The following is a 25,174-nucleotide window of genomic DNA, read 5'->3' as shown; positions in this document are numbered from 1 at the left end:
CCATCGTTGCTGAGGGGGTGGGAGACGCAGTAAGATGAGCGCCATCTGGTAGGTCACCAGGATTGTGGTAGATGGAACTACATTGCCGCCTAGTGGTCATACACAGGACCATATCTGAATTGTCAATTCACGTCATTTTCTGATTTTTTTCTTATCATTTAAACAATTAAAAAAATATATGTTTTAAATGTTAAGAAAAATGTTAGATTCGTCACATCCCTAGGCGCTTATATGTGTGGATGGTTTAATAACTCCTTGTCAAGCAATGTATGGCTGCTAGGGCTAACGAAGCTATGGCTAATGTGTTGCATTCATTACTATATGCGCACTAACAACAACTAGTGACAATTTGAGGACAAGCACCAAAGTGCAAGGGGAAGCTGAAACAGTACTCTTAACTTGTCTGGCTGCCTTGCTTCTTTTCCTCCCTCTAACATTTCTAACTTGCTCCCATCATTCCTTCTCCCACACCCATCTCAGCTCAACAATTGTTCTGTCTCTCTCTGTTCCCGCCTTCATTTTTTCTCCCTCCCTCCCTCCCTCCCTCCCTCCCTCCCTCCCTCCCTCCCTCCCTCCCTCCCTCCCTCCCTCCCTCTCTAACCCTTCACCCATCACTCCTCCACTTGTCCTCACCATACTGCAGACTTTCTCTCTCTCCCACCCTCTTGTTCCCGCTCTCCTGTCTGACCTTTCAGACCCTCACCACTCCCAATTGTCCGTCAACATTACCTCAGAACCTGGTAATAACCGTGGCAAGAGTTTACCCCCTCTCTCACACATGCTCGCGCACCCAAACTGTGCAAATAGAAAGTGCAGGCACACACACACACACACACACACACACACTCAAATACATAGATTCTCTAGCACATGGACATACAGTACCACTCAAAAGTTTGGACACACCGAGTCATTCAAGGGTTTTTCTTTATTTTTACTATCTTCTACATATTAGAATAATAGTGAAGACATCAAACCTATGAAATAACACATGGAATCATGTAGTAACCCACATTTTTTTAAACCAAATGATAACTTTGCACATTCTTCGCATTCTCTCAACCAGCTTCACCTGGAATGCTTTTCCAACAGTGTTCAAGGAATTCCCACATATGCTGAGCACTTGTTGGCTGCTTTTCCATCAGTCTGCAGATCTACTCATCCCAAGCCATCTAAATTGGGTTGAGGTTGGGTGATTGTGGATGCCAGGTCATCTGATGCAGCACTCCATCCCTCTCCTTCTAGGTCAAATAGCCCTTACATAGCCTGGAGGAGGTGTGTTGGGCCATTTTCCTGTTGAAATTTCATGGTATATCGCTACAGAATGCTGTGGTAACCATGCTGGTTAAGTGTGGCTTGAATTCTAAATAAATCACCAACAGTGTCACCAGCAAAGCACCACCACCCCAATTCTTCACGGTGGGAACCACACATGTGGAGATCATCCGTTCACCTTCTCTGCGTCTAAACAAAGACACGGCGGTTGGAACAGATTTTCACCGGTCTAATGTCCATTGCTCATGTTTTTTGGGCCAAGCAAGTCTCTTCTTCTTATTGGTGTCCTTTGGTAGTGGTTTCTTTTGCAGCAATTCAACCATGAAGGCCTTATTCACGCAGTCTCCTCTGAACAGCTGATGTTGAGACGTGTCTGTTACTTGAACTCTGTAAAGCATTTATTTGGGCTGCAATTTCTGAGGCTGGTAACTCTAATGAACTTATCATCTGCAGCAGAGGTATCTCTGGGTCTTCCTTTCCTGTGGCGGTCCTCATGAGAGCCAGTTTCATCATAGCGTTTGATGGTTTTTGCAACTGCACTTGAAGAAACTTTCAAAGTTCTTGACATTTTCATGATTGACTGACCTTCATGTCTTAAAGTAATGATGGTCTGTCGTTTCTCTTTGCTTATTTGAGCTGTTCTTGCCATAATATGGACTTGGTCTTTTACTAAATATGGCTATCTTCTGTATACCCCCCACACCTTGTCACAACACAACTGATTGGCTCCACAAATGAATTTAAGGCACACCTGTTAATTGAAATGCATTCCAAGTGACTACCTCATGAAGCTGGTTGAGAGAATGCCAAGAGTGTGCAAAGCTGTCATCAAGGCAAAGGGTGGCTGTTTGAAGAATCTCAAATCTAAAATATATTTTGATTTGTTTCACACTTTTTGGTTACTACATGATTCCATATGTGTTATTTAAACCGAAAATTCCTGCACAAACTGTAATTAACCGTCTCAGGGAAGCTCATTGCATGCTCGTCGTCCTCACAAAGGTCTTGACCAGTTGGTCATCGTAACCGACTTCAGTGGGCAAATACTCACCTTCAATGGCCACTGGCACGCTGGTAGAGTGTGCTCTTCACGGATGAATCCCGGTTTCAACTGTACCGGGCAGATGGTACCCATTGAGCATGTTTGGGATGCTCTGGATCAACGTGTACGACAGTGTGTTCCAGTTTCTGCCAATATCCAGAAACTTTGCACAGCCATTGAAGAGGAGTGGGACAACATTCCACAGCCTACAATCAACAGCCTGATCAACTCTATACAAAGGAGATTGCTGCATGAGGCAAATGGTGGTCACACCAGATACTGACTGGTTTTCTGAGCCACGCCCCTACCTTTTTTAAGGTATCTGTGACCTACTGATGCATATCTGTATTGTATTCCCAGTCATGTGAAATCCATAGATTAGGGCCTAATGAATTTATTTCAATTGACTGATTTCCTTGTATAAACTGTAACTTTGAAATTGTTGCATGTTGCGTTTATACTTTTGTTCAGTGTAGATATACGCATTGGCATGCACGTGAGGATACTGGATCACCTGACCTGGCCTTGAATATGAAATACAGTGCACAGCAGGGGCATTGAGGTGAGGAAAATGGGAAGAGGGAGGGAGAAATAGATAGTTAGAGAGCAATGGTAATAGATAGTTGGGGGGGGGGGGGGGGGGGGGGGGCAGAGACTATGCTGATACCAGCAGTTTTTGTCTGGTCAGCCTGCAGCACTTCAAAATACGATTTGAGAGAATGAGGCCATACACACACTCGTGCACACATTCATACACACTCTTGTCATATGCACACACAGCAGCTGGCTCGTTACCTCTAAATAGCTGTCAGTGCATGCCTTATTTCATCTTTCTAAACTTTTTTTTAACAATTTCTGGTGTTTTTATTCTTGCTTTAGGTCATACAGCCCAATTTGCACTCCTAGACAGACAGACAGACAAACACACACGCGTACGCTCTCTCCTGTGTGACTTTTGTGACTGAACAGTGAACACCGATACATCTAGCGATAGCCCGTGGAGAGCTCAGAAGAACTCACAACTCCTCACCTTAGCCACACATACACACACATCTGCCCCACAGGCAGGCACAGTGCGTATATCATAAATCATAGCTGTCACAGGTTTTACAGCTCCCTCTGAAAAAGGGAAATGGATGATGGTGGCAGCCACCCAGCACCCTTGAAGAGAGAGGGAGAATGAGAGAGAGGGAGAAAGATATTTTTTAGATTTTTATTGAATCGGCAGGAGCGCAGGTGTGTGGTCTTGAAGAGATACACAGTCGACTAATATGGTGAAATGATGGATACTACATTACTCCCCTTTTGAGCAAGGTACCTGACAACATTTCAACCATGTTGGTTTTGCCAGATTACTAACCATCCTATGGGGGTGTCATGCAGTACTGTTGTTTTTGTACCGTCAACTATTACTTCTATCCCATGCATCAAGTGTTCTTTTCATCTCTTATTGTCTTGTTTTGCAAAATTAAAATGCAGGGTTAGTGTTGAATTTTCACCCTCTTTTAAAGCTTTACATAACTGAGAAGGATGAGAACAATCCCTTCCTGCTCTATGGGACACCTAGGTCAGGTCCGAATGTCCAGCTGGCACCTGCAGCTTGTAGCAGGGCCTCCTAAACGCATTGGGAGATCTGCTCTTATTGAAGTCAAATTGGTGTTGGCAGGCTAATTCAAACAGGTTATTGGTCATTAGTGAAACCAAATTGAATAATGGAGTCCGAGATGGAGGTTTGCATGGGGGATACGGTTGAGCTGTGCGCGTGAGGGGGGCACGACAGCGGCGATGTTAGGCGGCCACGCTCCTCTCCCCCATACCCCGGCCCATCAGTTTCAACCCGACAAAACAACAGGCCCCCCCTCTCCATGAGAACCCCAGTTCATTAGGCCCCCGGTGGCCCCACACGTGTACCCCATTATGGTGCATTAGCTGGTCACCGCCCTGGGCAACTGGACCGAGATAGAAACTGGACAGCGAGGAAGAGCGATGGGCTTGAACATTTCAAAATCCCTGACTGGTTCACTTTCGAATTATTTTACAATTCCCTCCATTCTCAAAGTAAATCACTGATCTGCCATGGTTTGGTTGACAAAAAGATATTGGATAGAATCTAGAAAAATTGCCGTTGCCTATCAAATAGCACAAGTCCGTGATCAAATCAAATCAAACTTTATTTGCCACATGCGCCGAATACAACAAGTTTAGACTTTACCGTGAAATGCATACTTACAAGCCCTTAACCAACAGTGCAGTTCAAGAAGAAGAAATGTTTTACCAAGTAGACTATAATAAAAAGTAAGACGATAAGAATAACAATAACGAGGCTATATACAGGGGGCACCGGTACTGAGTCAGTGTGCGGGGGTACAGGCTAGTTGAGGTAATCTGTACATGTAGGTGGGGGTGAAGTGACTATGCATAGGTAACAAACAAACAGCGAGTAGCAGCAGCGTACAAAAGGGAGGGGGTCAATGTTAATTTTCCGGTGCCGATTTTTATGAATTGTTCAGCAGTCTAATGGCTTGGGGGTAGAAGCTGTTGAGGAGCCTTTTGGTCCAAGACTTGGCGCTCCGGGTCCGTTTGCCGTGCAGTAGCAGAGATAACAGTCTATAACTTGGGTGACTGGAGTCTCTGACAATTCTATGGGCTGACACCGCCTATTATATAGATCCTGGATGGCAGGAAGCCTGGCCCCAGTGATGTACTGGGTCATTTGCACTACCCTCTGTACCGCATTACGGTCAGATGCCACGCAGTTGCCATACCAGGCGGTGATGCAACCGGTCAGGATGCTCTCGGTGGTGCAGCTGTAGAACCTTTTGAGGATCTGGGGACCCATGCCAAACCTTTTCAGTCTCCTGAGGGGGAAAAGGTTTTGTCCATGATAGTGATAGTTCGTTGGTGATGTGGACACCAAGGAACTTGAAACACTCGACCCGCTCCACTACAGCCCCGTCGATGTTAATGGGGGACCTGTTCGGCCCGCCTTTTTCCTGTAGTCCACGATCATCTCCTTTGTCTTGCTCACATTGAGGGAGAGGTTGTTATCCTGGCACCACACTGCCAGTTCTCTGACCTCCTCCCTATAGGCCGTCTCATCGTTGTCGGTGATCAGACATACCACTGTTGTGTCGTCAGCAAACTTAATGATGGTGTTGGAGTTGTTTGGCCATGCAGTTGTGGGTGAACAGGAAATACAGGAGGGGACTAAGTACACACACCTGAGGGGCCCCAGTGTTAAGGATCAGCTTTGCAGACATGTGTTGCCTACTCTTACCACCTGGGGGGCCCGTCAGGAAGTCCAGGATCCAGTTGCAGAGGGAGGTGTTTAGTCCCAGAGTCCTTAGCTTAGTGATGATCTTCGTGGGCACTATGGTGTTGAACGCTGAGCTGTAGTCAATGAACAGCATTATCACATAGGTGTTCCTTTGGTCCAGGTGAGAAAGGGCGGTGTGGAGTGGAGTGCGATTGACATTGCATCATCTGTGGATCTAGGATGTCCAGGAGGTTGCTGTTGATGTGAGCCATGACCAGCCTTTTAAAGCACTTCATGGGTACTGATTTGAGTGAAGGGGCGGTAATCATTTAGGCAGTTTACATTCGCTTCCTTGGGCACAGGGACTATGGTGGTCTGCTTGAAACGTGTAGGTATTACAGACTCGGTCAGGGAGAGGTTGAAAATGTCAGTGAAGACACTTGCCAGTTTGTCCACCCATGCTTTGAGTACCCGACCTGGTAATCCGTCTGGCCCAGCGGCTTTGTGAATGTTAACCTGTTTAAAAGGTTTTGTTCACATCAGCTACCGAGAGCGTTATCACACAGTCATCCAGAACAGCTGGTGCTCTCGTGCATGCTTCAGTATTGCTTGCCTCAAAGCGAGCATAAAAGGCATTTAGCTCGTCTGGTAGGCTCGCGTCTGAGCTTCCCTTTGTAGTCCGTAATAGTTTTCAAGCCCTGCCACATCCGAAGTGCATCAGAGCAGGTGTAGTAGGATTCAATCTTAATCCTGTATTGACCCTTTGCTTGTTTGATGGTTCATCTGCGGACATAGCGGGATTTCTTATAAGCGTCCGGATTAGTCTCCCGCTCCTTGACAGCGGCAGCTCTAGCCTTTAGCTCGATGCGGATGTTGCCTGTAATCCATGGCTTCTGGTTGGGATATGTACGTACAGCCACTGTGGGGACAACATCATCGATGCACTTATTGATGAAGCTGATGACTGAGGTGGTGTACTCCTCAATGCCATTGGATGAATACCGGAACATATTCCAGTCTGTGCTAGCAAAACAGTCCTGTAGTGTAGCATCCACGTCATCTGACCACTTCCGTATTGAGCGAGTCAGTGGTACTGCCTGCTTTAGTATTTGCTTGTAAGCAGGAATCAGGAGGATAGAATTATGGTCAGATTTGCCAAATGGAGGGCGGGGGAGAGCTTTGTATGCATCTCTGTGAGTGGAGTAAAGGTGGTCCAGGATTTTTTTCCCCCCCTGGTTGCACTTGTGAAATGCTGGTAAAAATATGGTAAAACTGATTTAAATTTGCCTGCATCAAAGTCCCCGGCTACTAGGAGCGGGCTTCTGGGTGAGCATTTTCTTCTTTGCTTATGGCCTTATAGAGTTGGTTGAGAGCGGTCTTAGTGCCAGACCTGAAGGAAGGATGTGTTTTAGAACAGTGTCATTCATTTATTTGAACTGTTGGTTCATTTTAAGAAATTCATTCTGTCTGTGCGTCTCTGAGGTTTTAGAAATGATTTCAAGTATTTGCTTTTGACCCAGACTCCAGTCTTCACTCCAGAGCTAATCTGCTCCATGTGCTGTAGTGAGGACGCAGTTTTGTAAAACTTAGAGGGAGAGTGTGTGTGGTGTTAATAAGACAAACCCCTAGTGTTTTGAGAGGTTTGCATGTCTGCGTTCGTGTGTGTGTGTGTACCTGCAACATGTATTCTACCTTGACTTTCTCCCATTATAACCTGCTCTCTCTCCTGACCAGCCGCTCCATGGGACCTGTGAAAGGCAATCTCACATAAAACCATCAAATAAAAAAATCATATTGATACTCTTTTCTCTCTGACTCTCAGTTTTTGGTGTAAGATGACCCCTATTTTGCTGTTAGAATACACATGTGGATGTATTTCTTGGGGGAAGAAAGTTGTTTTCCCTTATTCCGGAAACTTCTGCATAGAGATTTGGATTGAACAGTGTCTTCTACTGGTTTGCTCATGTGGTCGTGGTATATTTGTATGCAGCAGTCTGTATTGGTGTTTCTCTGTCTATGGTCCTGAAATAGTCAGTTTTGTTAGCCTGTCCGGGTGTGCAGTAGATATTTTCAGTTTCACTAGTGTGCAGCATGTTTTTTTTGCGCTTTCGTTTCTGTGTCTGAGTGTTTACAACAGACGCAGAGCTGCCAAGCAGGCCTAATTCCTTGCTCGTCTCGTGTCTCATACATGCTGTGGGCGGTCACACCAACATGTCTGACCATTGGGGATTCGAAAATCGATGGCAGAGAAGGGGCTTTCTGTATTAAATGTGCTCTTAATGCAGTTTGTGTCGGTGAGGATTTCTTCAGTGCTCGGGCTTAAGTCAGTGTTGTCAAGCTTTTAAAGGCAGCATGAAAGGAACACTAAAGAGAAAGCTCCTCCAACAACAAGCAGTGGCTGAGAGGCACATCTTCAGTGGCTTTTTTTCGTCTGAAAGGCTGGGTTGTTTTGATTTACGGTGGGGGAAATTAGTTGGAGGGAGAGGTTATGGATTCCCATTTAAAAAGTGGCATTAGCTAAGTTCTATGTCAAATCAAATTGCATTTGTCACATGCGCCGAATATAACTGGTGTAGACTTACCGTGAAATGCTCGCTTGAGAGCCCTTCCCAACGATGCAGAGTTTAAAAATAATAGTAACACGAGGATATAATATAATAAAATACACAAGAATGGTGCTATATACAGGGAGTACCAGTACCAGATCAATGTGCAGAAAGAGGTAGATATGTACATGAAGACAGGGTAAAGTGACTAGGCATCAGGATAGATAATGATAAAAGTAAAATAAAGAACAGAGTAGCAGCAGCAAATGATGAGTGTAAAAGTGTGCCGCGTAGCTCAATCAAAATAAAGAGCAGGCCATTTAGGGTGAATTACTAAGTGGTGCTTCACTGAGGGAGAGCCCCTGACCTGAGCTCTCATGTCAATGTACAAATAAAAAAAACAATCAAATTGTCAGTAGACCAATTACAAGCAATCACCCTGTTAATTGACCAATCACAAGCCACAAGCCCTGTCAGACAACACCCTTTCATTTGACCAATTACACCCATGGCACTGCCAATGCTCCCATAAGGCTGTTAATCATTTTCTGTATTGTGGTTACAGGTTGCAGACCTTTTTTGCTCCTGACCATAGAAATGTATACATTGACCTTTTTTTTCCTTTGTGGATAGTAAGTGTAAATTGCAGACTTGTTGGACTTAACAGAATACTTTGTTGCACTGGACAGAAATGAACTTATTTTCATGCACCTCTGCCTTCATGTTGTCTTTACTCCTCCTCTCTTCCCCCCCCCCCATCACTCAACCTCTACCAGCGTTTGGCTTGACTGTTCACCTCCCACTGCCTTTCAAGGGCAGGCCTATCCTTATTTCTCTGTTTTAGGAGACAATGATTCTCTTGTACCTAGAATAGGATTGCATTTTCTGTTTCTCTCCTCTCCCTCTCTCTCCATTCACCCTTTCCCTGTTCCGGCGGCTGCAGCTCCCTCCACGGAAGCGGCGTGCTTTCGCTCCACCGCAGCGAAAGCGAGGGATGAAAGACAAATCAAAACACCTTATTTCCCTCAGGCCCTCACGCCGTCGTGATTGAATTTGAGTTTTCTCATCTTCTTTCTCATCTTTTCTCTCCCCCTCCCTCGCCCCAACCTTCCATTGAAATACTTCTGAAACCAGCTCCTTTCACAACTGGTGGGATATGGTATTGTTTGGCGTAAGGAATAAAGAAGAGGAGCACACATCTACCAGTGCAAGACATCTAACCCGATAATAAGTATCTAATAATCATAAGCATAATCTACTGGTTAAGCCACACATCTTTAGCTTTGAGACTGAACGTTATGCCACCGAAGTCAACGTTGTTCTTTTAGTTTAAATATTTTGGCAATCGTTGTAGTTGTGTTGCCATCGTGTCAATGACTCGCCTTTCTTACTTTCCATAGCCAGAGTGGAACACTGATATGACACGCTGATCGTTGACACCAATTTGCGCCCAACAATTTTAATGCTACAGAACACCCTATTGAATCATAGGAATTTGGAAGGAATCTCTCTCTTAAATCTGGTATGAAAGTTGAGAACTGGGCAGGACCAGTGGTGGAAAAAGTACTCAATTGTCATACTTGGGTAAAATTTCTTATATTAAGCAAACCAGATGGTATAATGTTCTTAGTTTTTTATTTATTCCCCACCAAATATTGTAACAATTAATCTTCTCCTTTCCCCCTTCTGATAACCAGGCGGCGAATCGCATCTCTGCATGTCTGTCAGACATATCAGTGTGGATGACGGATCACCACCTCAAGCTGAACCTCGGCAAGACGGAGCTGCTCTTCCTCCCGGGGAAGGACTGCCCGTTCCATGATCTCGCCATCACGGTTGACAACTCCCTTGTGTCCTCCTCCCAGAGTGCTAAGAACCTTGGCGTGATCCTGGACAACACCCTGTCGTTCTCCACTAACATCAAGGCGGTGACCCGATCCTGTAGGTTCATGCTCTACAACATTCGCAGAGTACGACCCTGCCTCACACAGGAAGCGGCGCAGGTCCTAATCCAGGCACTTGTCATCTCCCGTCTGGATTACTGCAACTCGCTGTTGGCTGGGCTCCCTGCCTGTGCCATTAAACCCCTACAACTCATCCAGATCGCCGCAGCCCGTCTGGTGTTCAACCTTCCCAAATTCTCTCACGTCACCCCGCTCCTCCGCTCTCTCCACTGGCTTCCAGTTGAAGCTCGCATCCGCTACAAGACCATGGTGATTGCCTACAGAGCTGTGAAGGGAACGGCACCTCCATACCTTCAGGCTCTGATCAGGCCCTACACCCAAACAAGGGCACTGCGTTCATCCACCTCTGGACTGCTGGCCCCCCTACCTCTGAGGAAGCACAGTTCCCGCTCAGCCCAGTCAAACGCGCTGCTCTGGCACCCCAATGGTGGAACAAGCTCCCTCACGACGCCAGGACAGCGGAGTCAATCACCACCTTCCGGAGACACCTGAAACCCAACCTCTTTAAGGAATACCTAGGATAGGATAAAGTAATCCTTCTAACCCCCCCCCCCCCCCCCTTAAAAGATTTAGATGCACTATTGTAAAGTGGTTGTTCCACTGGATATCATAAGGTGAATGCACCAATTTGTAAGTCGCTCTGGATAAGAGCGTCTGCTAAATGACTTAAATGTAATGTAAAATGTAACCCAATTTTCATCATATCCAATTGGTTGTTAGTCTTGTCCCATCGCTGCAACTCCCGTACGGACTCGGGAGAGGTGAGGGTTGAGAGCCGTGTGTCCTCCAAAACACAACCCTGCCAAGCCGCACTTCTTCTTGACACACTGCACACTTAACCCGGAAGCCAGCCGCACCAATGTGTTGGAGGAAACGCCGTACACCAGACGACCGTGTCAGCGTGCATGCGCCCGGCCCGCCACAGGAGTCGCTAGAGCGCGATGTGGCAAGGACATCCCGGCCGGCCAAACCCTCCCCTAACCTGGACGACGCTGGGCCAATTGTGCTTAGCATCGTGTCTGAATGTGTCCCTGGCTGTCCGTATATTTTAAAAACAAGAACATCAAGGGGCCTCCCGGTTGCGGCCGGCTGTATCGAACCAGGATCTGTAGTAACGCAGCTAGCACTGCAATGCAGTGCCTTAGACCGCTGCGCCACTCGGGAGGCCCCTTGATGTTCTTGTTTTTAAAATGTACGGACAGCCAGGGACACAGTCAGACATTATTTACAAATGCAGTATTTGTGTTTAGTGAGTCTTCCAGATCAGAGGCACTAGGTATGGCAACACTTTATATGAATAGGTACGTGAATTGGACCATATTTTGCTGTCCTGCCTGAGCATTCAAAAATGTAACAACTACTTTTGGGTGCCAGTGAAAAATGTATGGAGTAAAAGGAACATATTATCTTCAGGAATGTAGTGGAGTAAAAGTTGTCAAAAATATAAAAAGTCAAGTTGTTTTTTTGGGTATCTATACTTGTAGTACTTTAAAGTATTTTTACTTCAGTAGTTTACACCACTGGTCAGGATGCTCCTCTCTACATCGATTACTTTTTACAGCCACTGACCCATGTGGAGCAAAAAAGCAGCTGGTTAAATGCGGCCTCTGTGGATTGACTGTGGGCAAACACTGAGGCCAAACAGATGCAGCTGTGCTAACACTGGGTCTAAGCAGGGCTGAGCTGGCCATCCAGCACTCTGGTACCCCGGCCTGGCACCCTTCATCTGGCTACTGAGGCATAAAGTGATGCCACTAAAACCCTAACAAGACTTTTCCCTCAGATCATCGACAGACAACTTATTAGTTAGTTGGGCTGAATGACCAGACAGGTCTCTGGTTCTGCCTTTGTTGTGTCCTTGGCCCTAACTCACCACTGGATTTTATTTGTCCTTACAGCTTAGTTTTTATGAATGCTGTAGATGCGCTGGCCTTAGATTGGAACAGATCTCATGGCTGCTTACTGATTCATGAGCGGCTGACCCGAAGCGGTGAAACGGCTCTGAGACCTCATAATAAAAAGCGACGGGCGCACGAGCCAGCCTAAATGGGCGAATCTCGAAACCTCTAATCGCCAAAGAGGCATTTAGCGTTCAAGCCTTCGGGTGAAATAGGGTACAAGGTGGGGAGGTGCGGGGTGGGGGGGGGGAGGATGGGGAATCATTGGACGAAGGAAGGACACCTGGCTGGAGTTTGACTTGGCTACCTAAAACATATAATCCCTCCTACCCCCACCCAACTAACCCCCTCACAACCGCCCCTTTTCATTTTCAATCATAGGACTGAGTATTAGTCTTTAATAGCGTCATAATTGTGCTAGCATATTTGCTGTCACCCACCATTAGCCAAGATTAATTAGGCCATTTAATTTAGCTTAAAGTGTCGGTCATGAGGAATGGTGCATGGGAACAAGGCAGAGAGCTGGAATCAGCACAATCTGCTCCCCATCATCATCACTCGCTCTCTCTCATTGGGTTCATCATGATTTCAGCACTCCTGCTTTACTTCTGCTGTAGTTTTAGGGGGACCAAGCTGTTAGACCGGCACGTGTGTGTGTATTGCGTGTGTCTCCAGTTGCATTCACCTCTTGACTACTAGGATGTTATTATAAAAAAGAAATTCTCATCGACTTACTTCACTAAAGGGCTGATGTGAAATATTCTATGCAATGATTTTTTCTAGTTGTTGAAGTTCTAGTCTAAGTGGTTCCATGGAAGGACGACTGTTGTACACATGGCCATCATAATTTCTACATATGTTACATACTATAGCTGCTCAAGGATGAAGACCAGTACATTGGACTGGGGAAAACAGAAAATGTATTCCCATAAGAGAATGTGATTATTAGCGAAGAGCATTTCTTTCTAGGCCAGAAACAAACAACGCACTCCCTTGGGTGTTCATGTCTGGGCCTGGATCTGAGCTATGTTCAGTACGAACATGATCAACACTGCTATTTAAGACTGGAATTGGAAAGTTGATATATGTAGTAGAATTATTTGTTACTTCTTGGTAGAAGATTCAAATAATTCATCACATTTGGGAACAGCCTTATATAAAATTCGACATAAATTTAACAGGTTCTGAAAACACACAGTACCAGTCAAAAGTTTGGACACCTACTCATTCAAGGGTTTCTTTCTTCTTTTTTTTACTATTTTCTACATTGCAAAATAGTAGTGAAGATGTCAAAACTATGAAATAACATACATGGAATTATGTAACAACCAAAAAAGTGTTAAACAAATGAAAATATATTTTAGATTTTAGATTCTTCAAAGTAGCCACCCTTTGCCTTGATGACAGCTTTGCACACTCTTGGCATTCTCTCAACCAGCTTCATGAGGTAGTCACCTGGAATGCATTTCAATTAACAGGTGTGCCTTGTTAAAAGTTGGGGAATTTATTTCCTTAATGCATTTGAGCCAATCAGTTGTGTTGTGACAAGGTAGGTGTGTTATAAAGAAGCTAGCCCTATTTGGTAAAAGACCAAGTCCATAATATGGCAAGAACATCTCAAATAAGAAAAGAGAAACGACAGTCCATCATTACTTTAAGACATGAAGGTCAGTCAATCCGGAAAATTTCAAGAACTTTGAAGGTTTCTTCAAGTGCAGTCGCAAAAACCTAGCACTATTATGAAACTGGCTCTCATGAGGACCGCCACAGGAAAGGAAACCCAGAGTTACCTCTGCTGCAGAGGATAAGTTCATTAGAGTTAATTGCACCTCATATTGCATCCCGAATAAATGCTTTGCAGAGTTCAAGTAACAGACACATCTCAATATCAACTGTTCAGAGGAGACTGCAGCAATTCGACCATGATTCATGCAAAGAAACCACTACTAAAGGACACCAATAAGAAGACACTTGCTTGGGCCAAGAAACACGAGCAATGGACATTAGACCGGTGGAAATCTGTCCTTTGGTCTGATGAGTCCCAATTAGAGATTTTTGGTATCAACTGCCGTGTCTTTGTGAGACGCAGAGAAGGTGAACGGATGATCTCCGCATGTGTGGTTCCCACCGTGAAGCATGAAGGAGGAGATGTGATGGTGTAGGAGTGCTTTGCTGGTGACACTGTCTGTGATTTATTTAGAATTTAAGGCACACTTAACCAGCATGGCTACCACAGAATTCTACAGTTATACGCCATCCCATCTGTTTAATTGGACTGTCATTTGTTTTTCAACAGGGCAATGACTCAAAACACATCCCCAGGCGGTGTAAGGGCTATTTGACCAAGAAGGAGAGTGATTGAGTGCTGCATCAGATGACCTGGCCTCCACAATCACCCAACCTCAACCCAATTGAGATGGTTTGGCATGAGTTGGACCACAGAGTGAAGGAAAAGCAGCCAACAAATGGTCAGCATATGTGGAAACTCCTTCAAGACTGTTGGAAAAGCATTCCTCATAAAGCTGTTTGAGAGAATGCCAAGAGTGTGGAAAGCTGTCATCAAGGCAAAGGGTGACTACTGTGAAGAATCTAAAATATATTTAAATTTGTTTAACACTTTTTTGGTTACTGCATGATTCCATAGGTGTTATTTCATAGTTGATGTCTAAACTATTATTCTACAATGCATAAAATAGTAAAACAAATAAATAAAAACCCTTGAATGCTTAGGTATGTGCAAACTTTTGACTGGTACTGTAAATATATTTCTTCAATGACCCCAGAGTAATACATATTTAGTGCTTTAACAGTAGATAATTTTCCTCTTGAGATAGTTAGGGCTCACAGGCAATCCTCTAGTACAACTGTGTGTTCTTGATGTATGACTTAAAGATTTCAAGTATGATTGCAGTAGAAATCTCCGTAGAAATCTTCCAGGTCTTTCCTTGGTGACTGATGGCCAGACACTGCATTCACCTGCAGAGAACCATCTCGCACAGATACCAAGTGCATGAACCCAATTCTGCTCACCTAGAAATCCATCGGCTTTGATGTACGGTACAACTGTTCGTGTACTGTAGTGCATTTTCTACTGCCGGATAAATGGCAGTCTGTGTCAGGCCCGGCTAAAAGGCATGACCATGTCAATGGCTGTATATCTCCCGGCAGGCAGCTGGAAATGAGGTCTAATTGGACGGATATTAAAGTCACAATACACTGCTTCCGACTATTACGGCCTGTCACCACCGGGCCCCCTTTCCTCTCTCGCCCAGATTAGTATTCACCTCTGAATATTTATACACTCACCGTAGGCTTAACCTGGCTGTGGCGTTTTCCTCTCACTGCACTGGTTGTGGGTATGGGTGTGTGTACCTATGAATATTTTGATTTTTTTTTAAATGCACTTTCAGCAGCCCCTGCCCGTTAGGGAAGGAACCCAGACATCCCCCCCCCACACTCGGTCCCCTCTATTATAGTTGTACGTGTTTGTGTCTTCACGTGGGCACGTGTGTTATTTGTGGTAGAGACATCTAGGTTGAGTTTGACTGACCGTCCCTTCCTCTCGTGTTGCTCTCAGGTGGAGCCGGAGCTCGGCAGCCCCGGCCCCAGCAGAAGCTCTTCATCATGGACGTGGATGAAGAGGAGAACATGAGTGAGTGTGTCCGTCTCTCTTTGTCCAATTGTCTGTCTGTGCCTGTGTCCATTTGTTCACTTACCGGATCCCCTGCTTAGACACACACAAAGGACATACACAAACTACAAGCACCGCACATAAGGAAACCTCACTGCAGAACTCCATAAATTCCTTGGATTCAACTTATATTGCTCTATGCACACCCTTTAAAAAAAAAAGTCATCCTCACTCACACATTCAAATTTAATTGGACATTTTGGGAGGAATCTGAGCCCTGAGCTCCAGCAGCCGTGCGTATGAATGAGTCTCTGCCCTAGATCCCCACCTCTCTGAACAGACCGAAGAAATGGCTGCCTGGTCTATCCCAGGATGAAATGGATGGTTGCCATTTCACGTACCGGTTTCACACTGAGGGCCTGCTGACAATGTCACCTTCATTACAATTGGCCGATTTCTGTAAATTTTTTCCAAAACGCCAGCAACTGGCTCAAAGCAGAGTGGGACATTTTATGGAGTTTTGATACCGGGACTATTGTTATCATTTATCTCCAGGTTTAGTTAGCCACTGTAAAGATGGCTACAAAACATATTACTTTGAGCAATGGAAATGTGTAATTTACTTGAACACCAGGAGGAGTTTATCATATTTGTTTGTTCCTCAAGTATGCTCACATTCATACCGGCTGGATTCCAGTTTGAATAACAGTGTTCGGAACATACCCACTGATATGCTCACTGATATTCAAAATACGCAAAAGCGTCGAAATGATATTAAGGTACTCGACTGAAATCGACGAGACATTTACATTTTCTGTAGCTGTACTGAAATGAAAGTAATTAGGCCCGAGTATTAATTGACTCATCAAAGTCAACTTTCACTTTTGTCCTCAAAACAGCCTCAATTCGTCGCGGCATGGACTCTACAGGGTGTCGAAAGCGTTCCCCAGGGATGCTGGCCCATGTTGACTCCAATGCTTCCTAAAATGTTCAAGTTGGCTGGATGTCCTTTGGGTGGTGGACCATTCTTGATACACACGGGAAACTGTTGAGCGTGGAAAAACCCAGCAGCATTTCAGTTCTTGACACAAACCGGTGCACCTGGCACCTACTACCATACCCCGTTCAAAGGCGCTTATATCTTTTATCTTGACCATTCACCATCTGAATGGCACACATACACAATCCATGTCTCAAGGCTTAAGAATCCTTCTTTAACCTGTCTCCTCCCCTTCATCTACACTGATTTGAAGTGGATTTAACAAGTAACATCAATAAGGGATCATAGCTTTCACCTGGATTCACCTGGTTAGTCTATCACGGAAAGAGCAGGTGTTCTTAATGTTTTGTACACTGTCTATAATGGCAAAAGCCACTTCTTAATGTTACAGTATTCATGCCTATGGTTTTTCTCCTTTGTAGTTATTACCCATACATCCCCTTGTTAAGACTCTTTCTTGCCTGGCTTGTGCATGGCTACCCCAGAGTCCACCAGCCTATTCTCAATGTGTCAGTATTACTCCCCACTTCAAGACCTCCTCCAAAAAGCACTCACACACTTCCATGTTGCGTAATGTATACATACTGTACCTTAAATCACACGAGGCAAATACATATCTGAAAACTGTCTTGGAATCAACTACATCCAAAGTAAATGAAATAATGTACATTTTCGTTTGAGTGGAACATCCTTTACGGCTATTAAAGAACATCCTTGAACAAGGCAGTTAACCCACTGTTCCTGGGCCGTCATTGTAAATAAGAATTTGTTCTTAACTGACTTGCCTAGTTAAATAAAAAATAAAGAAAAAAGGCATGGGCACATTATAAGGAGGGGGTAGGGCTCCATATTAGTCTGGGTATATAAGAGACTAGAATTTGGAAACGCGTGAGAGCAGGATTTTTTTGTCTTGCTTGTGGGATGTGCCCTCTATTTTAGTGTGCAGAAACTTGACGAACATCAGCGCCTGTCTGAAGCTACGGATTCTGTGTTCAGAAGTCAATGGAAACCCCAACAGAGCCTCTGAAGAGCTCTGATCTCATCTAGTTTGAAAATGCATAGTTTGATATGTTTTTGAAAAGTAGAGCTCTGCGTTACCAGAAAGTAATGGTTATCAGATCAATTAGGTTGTCTAAAGATCTAAAAACGTCACGGAGGTTTGTAATCTCAGGTTGGACCCTTTCATCCTTGTCAGACTTTGTTGGTCTTGCGGAATGTGTCCTCTTTCCTTGCTCTTCCTCGCACTCTTCCCTGCACCCTCCATCTTCCCAATAAACCCTGTAATTTGCACTGCCGGTTCTCTCTCCCCTGAGTACCGAAAGGAGTAACCTATCAAGCCTTTGCTGGAGGATGTTATAAATGAAAATTTTGCCAACATTCCATCCGCTTTGTCAACAGGACCAGGTGATGTGTGTTCCTTAGAATATTCTAGAGCTGCAATTCCACTATGATGAGAGCTAGCGCAGCACTCTAACGCCAACCTATCATTTAAAAGCCAGCAGATAAGAGTAACGATACTTGTGGGGTGAAGAACAGGTAATCAAATCTGCCTGTAAAGTGAAGATCAGTGTGTTCGTATGCGTGCGTGTGCGTACCCCAACTCTTCCACATATTTTCCCCCTGACCCCTCCCTAAACTGACATATCAACAGAAACCTGCCTGACCAAGGCTAGCAAATGCAAATAGTTCTCCCTTATGTAGAGGGAGGAACTCAATATTTATTTTGTTGTGCTGGCCTAATTTTTACAATATTTCCCATCACTTATTTCCCCATTTACATAGTTATTGTATAGATTAAATCCTTCTTGCAATGCTATAGAATCCAACTTCCCTTGAGTATCCAAGAAAGTACAGTCCTATCATTATGACAATTATTGGCTATTTTGGCGAAACTTAATTGCTAAATGGATTTTCCTCATGAGATGTATGTTTGATACTTTGGGGTCAATGTAATATCAGTTTAAGCCTCTCTAACAAATAAACATAGCACACATCACCAGTTCAGTTCCAAAGAGTGATATAGGAATCTATAAATTTTACATTTACAAGATCCTGCAACGAAGGCGTTGTAAGTTACTCTTTCTGGGCACCGCAGGTTCGAGCAGCACCGATGTAAAGGAAAACCGTAACCTGGACAACGTCTCCTCCAAAGAGGGGGAGGCTGTGGCTGAGCAGCTCCCCAACGGCAGTGGCGGGGGCAGCAGGAAGCGCCCCTTAGAGGAGGGAAACAATGGCCACACGCACTCCAAGTTCCGGGCCAAGAAGCGTAAGAAAACGCCAGGCCCGGTTCTACCCAAGAATGCCCTTATGCAGCTGAATGAAATTAAGCCGGGGCTGCTGTATAAGCTGCTATCTCAAACGGGTCCAGTCCACGCTCCCGTGTTTGTCATGACCGTCGAGGTCAATGGGCAGCTGTTCGAGGGCTCAGGTCCCACCAAGAAGAAGGCCAAGCTGAATGCGGCAGAGAAGGCACTGCGCTCCTTTGTCCAGTTCCCCAATGCCTCCGAAGCGCACCTGGCTATGGGCCGGACACTGACAGTCAACACAGACTTCACATCCGACCAGGCCGACTTCCCAGACATGCTCTTCAACGGGTTTGAGACGCCCGCACCGCCCGAGGACTCCTTTTACCTGGGCTCCAATGGCAGCGGCTGCTTAAACTCGCTGGGAGAGTACTCCATGCCTTCTACTCCTGGTGCTAACTTAGCCCAGGCCCTGTTGCCCCCTCCCTCATCCTTCACCTCGCCCTCGAGCGGCAAGAACCCTGTCATGATCCTCAATGAGCTGAGGCCGGGTCTCAAGTATGACTTTTTGTCCGAGAGCGGCGAGAGCCATGCAAAGAACTTTGTCATGCAGGTGTCGGTGGACTCACAGCAGTTCGAGGGCTCTGGACGAAACAAGAAGCTGGCCAAGGCCCGGGCCGCCCAGGCAGCCCTCTCAGCCCTCTTCAACATGCAGCTGGACCAGACGCCCTCCCGACAGCCCATCCCCAGAGAGGGACTGCAGCTCCACCTACCCCAGGTAAGAGCCCAAACCTAGGTCTCTCTGAAGTAGCCCTCTCTGCCCCCAGTCAAGACCCTTTTAGAACAGGTCATAGCACCAAAATTGTATCTGCACTCACTGACTGTGAAAAAACCCCAGGGTGTAACGTTTTTAATGGGGATGAGTGACACGGTTTATACTCTACATGTAATGTTTTCAGGCGCTGAACAAAGGAATCACGGCACTTATGCCCTCAAGCACAAAGGTCTAACACCCTAGAGTCCAAAACAGAGCTTCCCCAGAAAGTATGCCTTCTCTCTAATATATTATGGATAGCCAAAACACTTATGCAAGGCTTTCTTAAAATGTTGTGATTTTTTATTATTAATATGGGAGTGCATTAAATATTTATAAATATCCGGATGTTTTGGTCAAAGAAACCCATCTGCTGAGAATGAGAGTTTGAGAATAGGTCTTTGTTATATTGTAAACTGGGGAAACTTTCTATTGGCTTATGTGGTTTTAAAACTGAGGACACAAAGGTATTTTCACAACTGGAATTAGCAATATCTCCTCTCTCTTAATTATAATATCTTTGAGCTTATCTAAAGAACGTCAGTGTCTGTCACATGCCTCTACTACCTCATATTTTAACCTGTTGGGGCTACAGGTTAGCAATGAACCCCGAGCCGGGATTGCTAACAAGGCTGGAAATTCAAAACATCAAAAATTGAATAATTTCAATTTCTCAAACAATCAACTATTTTACACAATTTAAATGATAAACATCTCCTTAATCTAACCACATTGTTCGATTTTCAAAGAGGCTTTACGGCAAAAGCATAAAGTTAGATTATGTTAGGACAGTACATAGCCACAAAAGTACAAACATCCATTTTCAATTCAAGGTCAGGCGTCACCAAAAGCAGAAACCAGCTAGAATTATGCACTAACTTTTGTCAATCTCCATCAGATGACACTCCTAGGACATTATGTTATACAATACATGCATTTTTTGTTCCATCAAGTTCATATTTATATCCAAAAACAGCATTTTACAGTAGCGTGAAATTCAGATTTTTTTCTTCTCTGAAATGCTTCCGGTGAACATAACAAAATTACTATTCGAAAACATTGGTAAATTATAATATTGTCATTCAAAGAATAATATATTATCATCTCGTAATTGCTACCGAATGGCCAGATCTCAAAATAACTTTACTGGGAAATCACATTTTGCAATAAACGGGGTGCTATGCTAAGAACAACAGGCTATGCTATACAGTTAGCATCATCTAAAATCGATAATAACATTGTAAATATCCCCTTACCTTTGATTATCTCCATCAGAAGGCAGGCATCCCAGGTCCGGAAGGCATCCCAGGTCCGGAACAAATGTGGTTTCTTTTGACAAAGTTCATAATTTATGTCCAAATAACACCAAGTACTTAGCGTTCATTATGCTCCCACAAAACGTGGTGGGGGAGTGTAATTCACGCCGAAAAGCTAAAAAAAAACTAGTAAATAATCTATTTATGTTCGTTCAAACATGTCAAATGTTGTTTAGCATTAATCTTTTGGTCCATTTTTAACGTTAAACATCAGTAATATTTTCACACAACCTATCCTATGTCTAGATAAAAAATGATGACAAACTCACGTTTCTCAGATTTATGCGCAGGCGCAAAAAAATGAAGTGATGACATGTCAACTTCCTTGGATTCTAATTTGCTCTCTGTTTATCATAGACGCTTCAAACAACTTTATAAAGATCGTTGACATCTAGTGGAAGCCGTAGGTGTTGCGAAATGAATCCTTTCTCACTATGGTATCTATAAAACAATGACACTAAATAGTACAGTCACAAAATTCACATTTTTTTTGGATCTATTTTTCACAGGTTTTTGCCTGCAATATGAGTTTTGTTATACTTACAGACACCATTCAAACTGTTTTAGAAAATTCAGAGTGTTTTCTATCCGAATGTGTTAATAATATGCATATCCTAGCTTCTGAGTTGGTGTAGGAGGCAGTTAAAAATGGGCACATATTTTTTTCAAAATGTCTCAATACTGCCCTCGAGCCCCAACAGGTTTTAAAGTATTTTATTTATGAAAGTCCCCACGGGACATTTAGTGCTCTTGCCAATCATCGCTGGGTTTGAGACATTCATTGAAAATGAAGATGAAATGATCAGGCCCGAAGGATGATAGAAGATGAGACAGGAGATGAAAATGTAAGGCGCTTTAGTACTGAGATGATGTGTATGCATGCGAGACATCTATTTACACATCTCCCAATCAGGCTCCCCTAATTGCCAGCTGAGAACACCAGGAAATAGCATGCTTCTATCTTAATTTACCTCTCCTTTTTTAGTCTTGTTGAAACATCCACTATTGACTGTCCAGGCTCTTTCCTACCTAGATTTGAGACCTATTCAATTGAGGAGAGCTTGAGTCTGTGGTTAGGGCTAGGTTTTAGTAAACGTTTATTGGGGTGTTGTAGCTGGGAGTCAGACTGTATCTAGCTCGACTTCTTCCCTTAGTCTGGATTTGCACTCCACCAGTCGTGCTCCGTAACTGCTTTGTGACTTTACCACATACACGTTTTGCTACTGAGAATGCTTGGAGTGTAAACCCAGCCTCACAGGTGCTCAAAGAAGGTATCCCTTTCTAAAGCCTGCTCTTTTTGAAGACTCAATATAGCTTGGTTCAGTTTGATAAGAATTGGGGGTGATGATGAGGATTGGTCATCACAGAAGTGACTGTCAGTCCTGCCGGTGTGTGCAGAGAGAGTGCAGTCTGCACAAGTAAGCAGCTAGTGGGGCAGACTGTCAATGGCTTCAATTGTCTTTTCTCCCCAGGAACATTTCCCGCTTTTTTTCTTTCTTTACTCTCCCTCCACTTGTCATCGGTCCGCTTCCTTCAAACAGGCAGCTCGTGTCAATGATTCTGCACCTGCTAATTGGTCTATTAATTCTCTGTCGGTTAATATTGATTAAATTGACCATCAACCGAGCGCTCCATATGGACGGGGCTAATTAGAAAGTCAGGGAAACATGAGTGATAGAATACCCTGTTAGTTATTGCCAGACTGGAATTGCCTCACTGTTTTTGGCAGGCTGTTTTGTTCCCCAGAGGATAACAGAGACGTCCACACGTTTCTGCACCGCCTGCAACCAACCCGCGGAATTCAAAAGTCAAATTATCCCCACTCCAACTGGGTGACTCTGAAGTATCTGGGAAGTGATATTTGAACTAATCCCGTTAATTTGTGCACATTCAGCCGTTGCCTATCCTTGGTTGTAATCATTTTCAGCATTTAATAACACTAATCAACATTTTTTTCTCACAAGTTCTTTACCAGAATAGACACACAATTTCTTTATACAATCAGCATTTAATAACACATCAAAATATCTACAAACATAATGAAAATTATCATGAAAAGGTAGGAAATAGAATGTAAGACAAGAAGTGAAGACCTTGAGATCCTGAACAATAAATGATGTTGTACTCCGGAGGAGGAGATGGCTGTGTGTAGGAGGTGGCTGTGTGTACTTTCTGGTTAATTTGGGGTTCCTCCTTCAGGTTGCTCCTTTGGTCCTGAGTTGGTGTCCTTATGCTTGTTGCTCTTCTGTTGGTTCCTTGCTTGAGTTGCAAAGGCTGTGTTCTAGTTGTCTTCTCCTTCTTTTCTTGAAGGTGGAACGCTTCAAATCGTCCTCCAGCAAAAAATGGTTTTACTTTTACTGTTGATCCGTGATGTCATCAGCTCCCCCAACTTGATTGATCAGGATTAAATTAGCAGGATAAACTCATCCGAAACAGGCAACCTCTACCTGAAGCCTGTGGTTGTTGTGTTGCGTGTCACATCTCTGCTGTGTGTGTGTGTGTGTGTGGTGTGTGTGTGTGTGTGTGTGTGTGTGCGGTCCCAGGTCCTCGCCGACGCAGTCTCTCGCCTGGTTGTGGACAAGTTCAGCGAGCTGACGGACAACTTCACCTCCCCCCACGCGCGGCGGAAAGTCCTGGCAGGGGTCGTCATGACAACAGGTACACTTTGTTACTAGGTCTAATGGGAAAACACTGCGTTCTCCACTCTCGGGAGCAATGTTGCTGCCAAACGGTACACCACTAGATTTGTACAGACCATAAAAACACAGCCATACTGTCTGCAAGAGGCTGACGTGTATAGATGGTAGGAAATTAAGCTTCTTAACCACATGATGGGTGGGATTAGCACAACCTCTCAATCATTGTGCACATCAGTTTTCCTTCATGGGTCCATGATTGATGGTGCATGATGCTGCTGTTCATCATTGGCTTTGTAAGCCTCATATCCTATTCATAATTATTTTTTCTTACAAAAATACACATGCGCATATTTGTATGCATAAATAAGAAACTACAGTGCCTTCAGAAAGTATTCATAACCCTTTACTTAATCCACATTTTGTTTTTACATCCTGAATTCAAAAGATTCAATAGATTTTGTTCTTACCCATTTACACACAATACCCCGTAATGACAGAGTGAGAACATGTTATTAGAATAAAATAAAAAAAAGTTGTATAATGAAATGCATTCATATCTCATTTACATAAGTATTCCCACCCCTAGGAGCTCAGGTGCATCTCATTTCCTTTGATAATCCTTGATGTCACTACAACTTGATTTGAAGTCCACCTGTGTACAATCAAATTGTTTGGACATGATTTAGAAAGAAACACAGTTGTCTATATAATGTCCCACAGTTGACAGTGCATGTCAGAGCAGAAACTATACCATGAAGTCCAAGGAACTGTCCGTAGATCTCAGAGAGAATTGTGATGAGACATATATGTGGGGAAGGGTATAAAACAATTTCTAGAGTGTTGAACATTTCCAAGAGCACTGTGATCTCCGTTATTGGGGAATGTAAAAAAAAATATGGAACTACCGGACTGCCTAGATTTGGCCTTCCGACCAAATTGAGCAACCGGGCAAGAAGGACCTTGGTCATGGAGGTGACCAAGAACCCAATGGCCACTCTGACAGAACTACACAGTTCCTTGGCTGAGATGGGAGAACCTGCCAGAAGGATAACAGTCTCTACAGCACTTCACTAATCTAGACTTTATGGGAAAGTGGCCAGACGGAAGCCACTCCTGAGAGAAAGCCACATGACAGCACGCCTGGAGTTTGCAAAAAGGCACGTGAAAGACTTATAGCCTAAGGCAAAAGATTCTGTCATCTGATGAGACAAAAATGTAACTCTTTGGCCTGAATGCAAAGCGCTGTCTGGAGAAAACCAGGCACAGCTCATCACCCGTCTAACACCATTCCTAAAGTGAAGCATGGTGGTGGCAGCATCATGCTATTGGGATGCTGGGAAACTGGTAAGGATAGAGGGAACAATGAATGAAGCCAAATACAGGCAAATCCTTGACGAGAACCTGCTTCAGAGTGCAAATGACATTAGACTGGGGGTGAAGATTTCCATTCCAACAGGACAAAGACCCCAAGCATACAGCCAAAGCAACGCTGGAATGGCTTCAGAACAAGAATGTGAAAGTCCTTGAGTGGCCCAGCCCAAACCCCAGAC

General features: G+C 44.3%; 1 protein-coding gene across 7 annotated transcripts in view; it reads left to right on the top strand.

Annotated features, from left to right (window-relative positions):
• LOC106586125 (double-stranded RNA-specific editase 1) overlaps positions 1-25,174 on the top strand; it is a 202,036-nt gene that overhangs the window by 140,775 nt on the left and 36,087 nt on the right. For 5 of the 7 annotated variants that reach the window (XM_045707803.2, XM_082968871.1, XM_082968872.1 and 2 more), the window contains 4 exons: positions 14,278-14,552; positions 15,559-15,633; positions 18,708-19,633; positions 23,529-23,643. In XM_045707803.2, coding sequence (XP_045563759.2) covers positions 14,447-14,552; positions 15,559-15,633; positions 18,708-19,633; positions 23,529-23,643 — 1,222 coding nt within the window. In that variant the 5' untranslated portion in view covers positions 14,278-14,446. The remainder of the gene's footprint in view (positions 1-14,277; positions 14,553-15,558; positions 15,634-18,707; positions 19,634-23,528; positions 23,644-25,174) is intronic. The other 2 variants (XM_014173015.3, XM_014173013.3) reach the window with 1 other exon arrangement.

The sequence above is a fragment of the Salmo salar genome, chromosome 25 (assembly GCF_965601325.2).
Source record: "Salmo salar chromosome 25, fSalSal1, whole genome shotgun sequence".
NCBI lineage: Eukaryota > Metazoa > Chordata > Actinopteri > Salmoniformes > Salmonidae > Salmo > Salmo salar.
This window is presented reverse-complemented; position numbering and strand designations above follow the sequence as displayed.